The following is a 10,442-nucleotide window of genomic DNA, read 5'->3' on the forward strand; positions in this document are numbered from 1 at the left end:
TTATTCTAAGATACTAAAATAGGCACATTGTAAATGATCACATTTGAATGGAATTGGAACAGATAAGGGTTGTGTGTTATTAATAAATAGGTATGGATTGACATTTTGACCTTATGGGTTAAGAAGAGTAGGTTGGGTTTGTAGGAGAGAACTACTTACCTGTAACACAGAGTTAAGTAAAATTTTAATAAGGTATTTTAAGTGTCAGGCTTAATTAAATTTGATGAATGCTTCATTCAAAAGACGTCGGTACCTTGTTGAAGGATGATGGGTTGCCAAAAAAATACTTGGTGTTTTTTAATAACAATGAACTATTACAAAAAATCATTTTATCTATAGCATGCATGTTCATATCTTTACTGTTTGTGCAGACAGAATTGTTCTCTTGGCAATTTGATTTCAGGCAATAATTGATTTTCTGTAATGAACATTTAAGGTCATCTCAATGACACTCGAGAATTAAAGGAAAATATGAATATATAGTCTGGGTTTCATAGTACCCAGCCCTACCTCCAGCCCAGCAATAATCTGTCTAGGTTTTTTAGGTTTAAAGTGAAAAGCATAGCTTTAAACTTTGCTCTACAAAACTTGGTGTATAAAAATAATCCTTTTTTTTTCTTCTTTGCAGAAATGGAATCTGTTTGGAATTTGCAGAAGCAAGGTAAGAATGGTTAGGTTACCTAAAATGTCCTTATGGCCAGTCATTATCTGTATTTGTGTGATAGATGAAGGGTAGCCTAAGAACTGAAATTCATAGTTCAGAAAAATATTAGCTGTTTTAAAAACCTTATTTGGGCTGTATATTCTCTGAAAAGAAGGTTAGAAATCTACAGAATAGCAGATTAGCTTCCTTCACTCCCGTAAATAAGATGTGAGTAGCAGGAGAGCAGAGGGACCGGATAATTTGGAATTTTCAAAAAACTGAAAATTGCTTATCTTAATTATTGAGTGCTTTCTTTCCGAATACAATAAAATATGTTAGTTGTGGGATACCTGAAATAAAGTGAATATTGGTTTGGAGAGTCAGTCACTAATAATAGATTTTGGCTTTCAGAGCCCTGTAAGCCCACTTACAGGGCTGGATGCCACTTGCCATCCACCTTGCTAGTTAAAATAAGTGAATTTCAGGTGAATGTGAAAGTCCTAGAATTTCAGAATTTTAGAAATTCTGTTTTCTTACTACAAACTAGGAAACCGAGGCACAGACAGAGGTAACTATATAAACTAGAAAGTGTCCAGACTAGAAAGTAAGATTCCCCGGTTTTCCAGCATTGCTTCTTCTTCCATCCTCTCTCTTATTCTTAGGCCAGGTCTTTTTTGTCTAACACAGCCATGACCTGAAAATAACTAGCAAGCTCTTAAATTATTTTGAATTGCTTTCTGTGTACCTCCTTATTCAAACACACATTTAAAACATAGACTAGAAAATATACCCTGCAGAAGTAGACTTACCTGTTTTTTACTCTAAAATGGTTATTAACTATTAAGGATTGAGCATTGCCTTCCTGGCAGGCTGCTAATGGATGTTAGCATTGGAGTTCTAGAAAGGATATTATTTCTGGACTAAGATTGATTCTTAGCCTCAGGTGAGCTTGAATTCTTTGATATTATTTTCAGGCCTTTATACTTTTCTATTAGGTTGACAAGGTTTATTTTTATTAAAGCATGTATACTTCAGAAAGTTCTTAGGGTAGATAGACATAGTATGTAATAAAAACATTGCTCTCCAGAAGAGGGGGGCATACAGGTAAATAATGGGAATTTAAAATAACACTGGAGTCTTTGCCCAGACACATTCTGACTGTTTCATACTTCAACCTAGGATATCCACAGGTTTTTGCTGTTGCTGAGAATAAAGTCTGGTGGCGCTATGGGAAATTAGAGGGAAGAAATACGTCATAATTAGGACCGAACTGGTAGTTTTGCTTTAATTTAACCTGAAATTTTTGGTGCTAGGTGTTTCTTCAACAGTCCTTAATAGACAATCCACGTTGCTTAAATAAATTTTGACTTCATTTTGCTGAGAAGAACAAAAGAAAATAAATCTAAGTGTTTACTTTAGTATTGGATTATTGATGATTTAATAATCTTTGTCTGCTTTTTTCAAATGTGCTACTTTTATAATCAGGAGAAGCACATTGTCCTGGTTAACTGAACTCAACCCTCCTAACCTGTAGGCGTTGAGGCCCCTCACTGGCTCGAGGACCTTTATGCTGGGAATCCATTGAGGTGGATTTATTTGGTTGAGAAAAAGTGGATCACACATGTGTTGATACAGAGGAAATGTTTGTTTTTTTGTTTTTTTTACGTTATGCGGGCTCTTGCTGCTGTGGACTCTCCGCTGCAGGGCGCAGGCTCAGCAGCCACAGGCCCAGCCGCTCTGCGGCATGTGGGATCTTCCCGAACTGGGGCACGAACACGCGTCCCCTGCATCGGCAGGTGGACTCTCAACCACTGCGCCACCAGGGAAGCCCGAGGAAATGGTCTTTAAATTGTGTTTTCATAAAAGGACTTTACATGATGATGGTTATTTGGGATTTGTTTTTTGAACATTGGCATTTTGGGATTTCAGCCCTTGTTTTTATTTATGTGTTTATTTTTTAAACTTCCCTCCAGATCCCAAAAGGATAATCACTTACAATGAAGCCATGGATAGTCCAGATCAATGAAGGACCAGACTGCCTATTTGTAACCTTTCTGCAGCATTAGAGCCACCGTTCACGGGGGACACAAGGCTTTTATGCTTCTAGATCTTCAACGCAGCAGAGGAACCATAAGTAGAATCACAGGATAATATATACAAATATATATATATATATACATATATATATATAGTTATTTAAAAAAAGGCACCTGAAAGTAATTAGACTTCTTAAGGAATCAAATTTATTTCAAGAGACTACACATGGTTATTTAATCTCTGGTACTGAATAGTTTTTTTTCTTTTTTCTTTTGTTAGTTTTTGTTTTTAAGTGTGAATGCAAGTGATTAATGAATATGGACTTATTAACAAGCGTGGTTCTAAAGTTCCTGCTGTCATCAACTTGGGCAACAAATGACCCACTGGAAAGGCAAATCCACTTAAAAGATCTCTGTATCTTGTTCTGTGACTAAAGTGATACACTAATCACGGGGAACCCAGAATGATTCAACATTTTCCCCCACTCCTCCCTTGATCTTTTGGTTATACTATGAGCCCTGCGAGAATGCTGGATAAAATGCCTTGAAGTTTGCAGGGGTGTATTTTTTTAGCGAATATGATTTGCATGTCTTGCCAGGAGTTAAGCAGCCTCTGTGGGGTGTTGGGGAAATATTTTCTTTCTTTCCTTTTATTTTTTTGTGGGGTGGGGATAGGGGAGGGCATTGAAGTTCTACAGTTCTGGAATAGTTGGTGGTTCATAGTTCACTTGGCTTTGGTTACATATTGGACTTTAATGAGTAAAAAATCCATGAGTGTCATTTAAAGAAAAGTTACAGAACAAACAATTGGCTTTAGATATTTAATATGGAAAAATACTCCTGTGCCCATATTTTAATGTAATTGTGTAAGTGGGAGCAAAAATACATTCTGCTTTTCAACTGTAGGTGCTCCGGACTTGCTCTCTGTCACTAACACTAAATGTGCTGTTTTTCTTGTTTTTCATCAAACATCTGAAGAGAAACTTCTGTACCTTTCTGTAAATTCTCTTTTAATTTCTCAGAAATAATCTAAAGGGGGAAGAAAAAAGTCCATGAAAACTATGAAACGTCATGTTTTTAGCCAGTGAGGAGGTAATAAACCCTGCCTATAGAAGGTGTGTTTCCATTCAGACTATACTTCTGAGCTTATTAGCTTCTAATTATATCTTAATAAATATATTTTAATACTAGAGCAAATGGGTTTTTTAAAGAAAATAATGTGAAATTCTGGAAATTTTCTTTCGGGCAGAGAAGAGCATTAGCCCTGTCTTATCATCACATTACCATCCTGTTGCACTGCAGCTTGTATATAGCATGCTAAAATAAATTTTTTTGTGTGTGCAGAAACTTAAGGGTCCAATTTAAGATTGGGTGGTGTTAGTGGCATAAAAACAAGTTCTCTGGCCTGACATAGCATTGCGTCACACACACACAGAAATTAGTATATCCATGTATGTCAAATACAGGTTAAAATAGCAGGGCATTTATATAGAGAGATGTAGTCTTCTAATAAAAGTAGACTGGATCCCCAGGGGTATTTGGGGAGAAAGTAACTACTTTTGCTCAACCCTTTTGCTTAAGAAATGTCCAGTTTTGAGCGACCGTAGTATGGATGACTTTTCTTATTTTGTTGATTATTTGAGGCTTTTAACAAGTAGTTTGTGAAAGAAGCTGTTGGACTCAGCATAGAGTAGAGAAAATATCTTTATAGTCTGGATTTCTGCCCTGCTTAGATTTTAAAAGTATAAGCATGGATTGCCAATTCCACTTGATGTAAACAAAACTTTTATACATAATATATATATATAATAACTTATTGTATCAGTCCAGGTTCAGAAACTTGTGGTAGGCCAGTTCCAGATAGTTTCATTTCCCCTGTAAACTGTATCACTTTTACAGATATTGTAATTTTCAAATGTATAATATGTTTACAGATGTGCCCTGCATTTAGTTTGCCTTGTTCTATTTTGATTTTTGTTGAGTCTCCTGCCTGCTTGCCAAAAGCTAGGATGCTTCAGGCCCATGTACAATTGAAAGCAGAGGCATCCTTGAGCTTTAAAGCATTGAACAAACTGGAAAATGCATCATACCACATACTGAAGTGAAAGAAGTCTGTGTTTTTGTGTTTTTTTTTTTTTTTTTAAATAAAAATTTTCAAAAGGTTAAAAAAAAAGATACAAGGTTGATTAAAGGAAAAAAAAAAGGCTCCAGTTTGTTTTACAGGTTTTAAAGTTCTGCTGTGTGTTCAATTGCCTTGTGTAACCACTTGTCGCCTTAGGGCCAGATTCTCTCCCTCTCCCCTTGTCACCCTCCTTTTTTTAAACATTCATTTTGCTAACCTGGAATTTGAAAGCTCTTCTGTGTCACAACTCACAAGAAACTTTCTGGGTTTGTGATATACAGAGGTTGAATGAATATATATTTTAAAAGGAAAAAAAAACAAAAAACAGCCTGCATCTGAATTTTTAATTTAGAAGCAACACTTACTTGAAAATATCTTTTGAAAGTTGTCATTGCTTTTCTACTTCCCTTCCATATCCCTCAGGCCTCCATGTTTAGAGAAGCCAAAAAGAGAATGTACCCCATCTCTGTGTTTGTCCAAAGGTTTTTGAGTCTCACTTCTAAATGAAACAATGCAACATTTCACTTTGATTTCCCCACTGAAATTTCCTTGATTATATGGTTAGAGGTATAGAGTTAGGGATGTCTCTTTAACCTTCTGGAACCCTAGTGCCCCGTCATATTAACTGTCAGTATTTTGGGGGCATTGGGTTAATGGACTTACTTGCCTAGGTACAAGCAGGACTTTGAGACATGTCTCCTTTGTGCTGTTTGGTAACACTTAACTCTACTTGTCGCAGTCTTTCTTAGGTCCTCACACAATTCCTTACAGAGCACTTATTAAAAAAAAAAATCTTAAGAGTTGATGTTTTCTGATTATTTTGTGTAAGCTTCAGCTGTGATTAATTTAGCACATTTAAATAACATTGATGTGTTATTGTTCGGTATAAAGAATTTTTCTTCAACTCAGAGTATTAGTACTGTAGCATAAACCAAATACAGTCTAGAGGGGATTTTTAACATCCCTCCATTATAAAGACTGAAAAGGTGTGTGTCTGTGTGTGTGTTTGTTGAGTGCTTGTGTGTGAGAGAGAGAAGGAGATATTAAAAATTAGTAAATGAATGTGTGTAAGACATTATATTAGTATTCAGAGAATGAACTTGTATTTATTTTGTGCCATTTGTTTTCATTACACAGAATAAAGTCAGGTGGTTTTAATCCTTAAAAGGGTAGTATTTGAAAAATGGCACTAAGAATGAAATCATGACCTATTTTTTTAATAGCTATGAAGATACTAATTAAGGATGAAGATTTCTTTTTAAATCTGTCTTGATTGTAGGTGTCTGTGTCACATACCACTCTCGTAGATGTCTTGAATAATTCCCCTTCCCCACAAAAGACAGGGTGTATTTATCTTTCTCTTCATTCACCCCACTTTGCTGAACTGAAGTTAATTCCATAGCCTTTCCTCTGACTTCAGTAATAATGAGCTTTCACATACAGTGTATTTACAGCATCTGTAGTTAGCCCTTCCTCCTCCTCTACTTTCTAGGAGGGGATGGACAATAACTAGGAATTTGTTAATGGCAGTTTGTTTTTTCTTAAAGTAAATGGCTGGAGAGGTTTAGAATTTTGCTGTTTTCCTTAATCATCTGCTTACCCTAGTCATCACAGAACCTGCAAAACCTTTATAAAGGAAAAAAAAGTGCTGCATTGTTTTTTTCAAATAACATTTTCTAGGGAAAATATGACAAACCTCAATGAGTGTTGTCCACAGTACAAAATGTGTTTCTTTCACAAAACATTACATAGCAGTGGTAGTTCCATGCTTGGTTGTTAGGCTTGTTGCTAACCCAGTTGGAGGCATCTAATGGTTTTTTTTTTGCTGTAAGCTTTTTTAGTGAAATTGTATGTCATGTACCAAATGGCCACAGTCAAGGAAATTTAGAAGAGGACTTTGATTTTAAATTCTTCTAAATAAGGAGGAAGTCATTCTTTCAAGGCTTTCTTCCTCAAGTTCTAGAAATAGATTAAAAGTCCACACTTTCCAAGGATTATGAGAATAGTTATGCCACTGAGCCATATCCTCAAATAATACATGATCCCTCTTGTATACCTGTGCTAACTGTGTAAAACAGACACTATAGTGGGATAAATACATATTATGATCAGGTCTGTTAATGCTGCACCAGTTGTAGATTCTGATTAGGCAGTGTCTTTTAATAGTCCTACCTATAATTTTACTGTTGGATTTTTAAAAGAAAGGGTAGAATTTGCTCAGCTTTTTTCCCCCCAAAATGTTATTTGTTTAAAGGGGAGGGGCAGAGGATAAGACTAAAAGAATAATATCTGCTTTATGTTTGCAGAGATGCATTAGGTTATCATTAGTTCTTAATATTGATGTTATTTTCATTAATGTAATTGACAGAGCACCAGGATTCTTTTATAGTGAGAAAGATGGGCTTCTGCTTTAAGTATCTTAAAATGTTTCTTTTTAAATATACATCAATCTGTTCAGATGTGTGAGAACCAGGACCACCCTGGGTTGATTTAAAGAATGATGAATCATTGGCTTCACTCAAAAGCAAAATTTCACTTCACTCAAAACTTACCGAGTTCTAAATTAAATTTCACACCATTTTGCTACTCAAGAAGGGTCGTACGAATAAAGAGTTTTAAATTGTCTACACAATAAAAACACCCAGTGAAGCATGAATGGTATATTGCTTTTGCATTACTGGGAGTGTCAAATGGCAGTTATGTGCTAGAAACCTATGGAGCAGCCATCCTCACAAGTGGTTGTGCTGATTCAGACTTACCTATTTATCCATAAGATTTTGTGTATGTCCAGAGTTCTAAAGCCATTTTATAGTACTGCAGTATCCCTTTTCTACAGCCTTATTAAAATAGCTACAGACATTTATTTTCCAGTTCAGTTTCACTTTGATTGCATATCAAAATTTTACTCTGTAGACCAACAAAACCAACTTGAGGTAAATTGCAGAGCTTTCCATAAATCCTTTTCTCCTCAGGTGCTAAACAAAGGCTCCAAAAATGGATACTGCTTTAGTAATGTCTACTTTATTCTTAAATATTTCTTTTGCTAGGTGTAAAGATTTGGTGTTAACAAAAGTGGTTTAATATGTAAATATGAATGAATGCCTTTAGTTTGCCCCTGTTTGTCTGTTTCCTTTATCCTCCGTGGAGGAGGATCCTTTCATGATACCGAATACATTTCATTAGGTATTGTTGCATTTTTAGGATAAGAATACAACCATTTTCTGTCTTGGATTAATCCTGCTGCTGCTATGAGAAACTGAAAAATCAAGAATGTGATGCACTTTTTACATTACTATATACCATACCTTTGTAGGTTGCTTTGATACCTTTCCTGTAGCACAGCCACTAACAAAAGTGAATGGATTTAAAAATTCTCTTTGGGAGGGAATCAGTACAAATTATTTATGGTATTGGCCTATGAAGGACATTAACTTAGGAAAATACAAATTCTGTTAGTATTACACGTTTTGGCCTTAAAATGTCTTCTACTACTGAAAATCCTTTAAATCTTAATTTTGCTTCTGTTATTCCCTCTGCCTCAAAAAGAGGAGTTGGGAAGAATGGCTTAAAGGAAGTAGTATCATTGGTTTGTTGCTGATCTTTTAGAAAGAAAACAATTGTCTGCTATATATACTGGGAGCTTATTTTTGTTTGTATACAGAGGAGAAATAATGTTGCCCCAAGCCAATCCGATTTAGTTAAATCAATCAAAACCAACTCTTCTGCTTCTCTAGCGTATTTTTACTTAGGAAAGATAAACTTATGCTACTTGACAAGAGGAAAAGTCATTTCTCAAGCACATACTCAAACTTGAAGGAGATTGAACCCAATGTGATGGAGGAAAAACACCAAATGGGGTGGAAGAATATGAGAGAGAGATGCGGTCCAAAGCTATCTGATTATATTTTGATGTTGCCAATATTGCAAAGCCAAAATTTTAATTTGCTTATTTAATATATTTGTTGGCCAGAGATCTATTTTTATATCAATGTGCCTTGCATGTATATTAAAAAAAAAATTGGAAAGGCCATGTTACAATGCCTGAGATAGTTGATGGTTCTTACCACCTCACTAATTTTTATGCAGTATGAAATGCTCATTCTATCGCCTAACTGGTGCTCTCTGTTTAAAGTTACAGATCTCGTCACAAACTGGAACTGTTTTATAAACTGGGAAGTGATTTGATTTACTATTTTGGTTGTTTCTTTTTCTTTTTCTTTTATTATTTTTTATTTTTTTAGTTCTTAGTCTGTTAGTGGCTGTTCTGTAGTGGGAAATAGTAAAAGGATTCTTCACTTCCTTTCCCTCCCGGCTCAGCACCTTCTTCAAGTAATGTGATGACACCATTTCTTGTGTGCTTTGAAAGAAGTTTCAGCTTGCTGTTTCCTTTAGTGTTATAAAAAGCATTGTTTGCAAAGTCTAGGGAGATAATGGAGTCCACTTTCATTTGGAATTCTATGTGAGCTGTGATCCAAATTATTGGCTCTTTCCAACTTTAAAATTTTTTATTGTTAAAGCACCTTGCTTAGAAAATTTTAAATATTTATGTCTGCAACAATTGTCTCAAAATAATGAACTGTGCAATTCTGTCATTAAAAAAAAAAAAAAAAAAAGAATCTGAACTCTCCCTACTGTGACTTGTTAGTTTCTCTGTATTTCCTGCCAGTGTAAATGTGAAAAGCTTTGCTTGCATTACGTTTTAGAAATGCATTTTGCACACTCGAATTTTGCCGAAGCTCCATGAAAAGGTTAGATCTAAGTAGATGAATAAAGCTATGCACATGTTTTGAAAGTTTAATTTGTGTGTCATTACCAAAAGTGACCTATCCTTATTACTTTGCTGCTCTTAGCTTTACCATGTTTAGAAACATGGCTCAAAGTTAGAGTTCTGGACTAGCTCATCAGTGGAACTAGAAGAGAGGAGAATTGGCACCTATTTTAATAGGTTTAAAATGAGAGCTTGACTCATGTTTACTAAAGGGCTTTTTTTTGAAACGGCAGTTTTATCAGCATTACAAACTGTTGGATACTCTTCAATGAAATTTTCGTTTATTTGATCAAATAAAAATGGGAAGTAATTGAAACTGAAGTGAAGGAAGGACCTTTGCCACATGGAGTTCTGTGACAATTCTGTTAAACTTCTAAACCTGATTTAAAGGTAGAATAGCCTTTTTACCTTTGCTTTAGCATAAATTTGGTTTACTGAGTGAATGACTGACGAGATAAGAATCATTCAGTTCTTTAAAGATCAAAGCACAGGTTAAAGATGATGTGTATCCTTTTAAAACTGCCCAAGCTGATTAGAACAAGCTAGAAACTGAGCTGATTTGGTTTAATTGCCGCAGTCTGCATGTACTAAATAGCTTTACTTCACATGTATGTGTACTTAAGGTTGTGTAGATGTACTGGCCAGGTTTTGTCAAATCATCTTCTAAAAGATTGTTTTATATTCTCTTCCAGACCTTTGTAGAAGAGGCTAATATGTTTAAGTAGAGATAATACTAATGGTATTTTGCCCTTGCTCCTAGATATAAAAGAAATATTTCTGTTTTATAGCTTTTTCCTATGTATAGAAGAATATTACTTCTCTATCATCAAGTGTGCTCTTAATATATGTTGTTGTCTTTGAAAACACAGCAAA

The 10,442-nt window shown here is 35.1% G+C and overlaps 1 protein-coding gene across 1 annotated transcript in view; it reads left to right on the top strand.

Moving 5' to 3' along the window:
- The window catches only part of NUFIP2 (nuclear FMR1 interacting protein 2), a 28,105-nt gene extending 18,506 nt beyond the window's left edge, over positions 1–9,599 (top strand). Inside the window, exons 3-4 of the mRNA XM_059046304.2 lie at positions 629–661; positions 2,617–9,599. Of these exons, the coding sequence (XP_058902287.1) occupies positions 629–661; positions 2,617–2,669 (86 nt within the window). The 3' untranslated portion in view covers positions 2,670–9,599. The remainder of the gene's footprint in view (positions 1–628; positions 662–2,616) is intronic.
- The last annotated feature ends 843 nt before the right edge of the window (positions 9,600–10,442 follow it).

The sequence above is a fragment of the Kogia breviceps genome, chromosome 19, assembly GCF_026419965.1.
Source record: "Kogia breviceps isolate mKogBre1 chromosome 19, mKogBre1 haplotype 1, whole genome shotgun sequence".
Lineage (NCBI taxonomy): Eukaryota > Metazoa > Chordata > Mammalia > Artiodactyla > Physeteridae > Kogia > Kogia breviceps.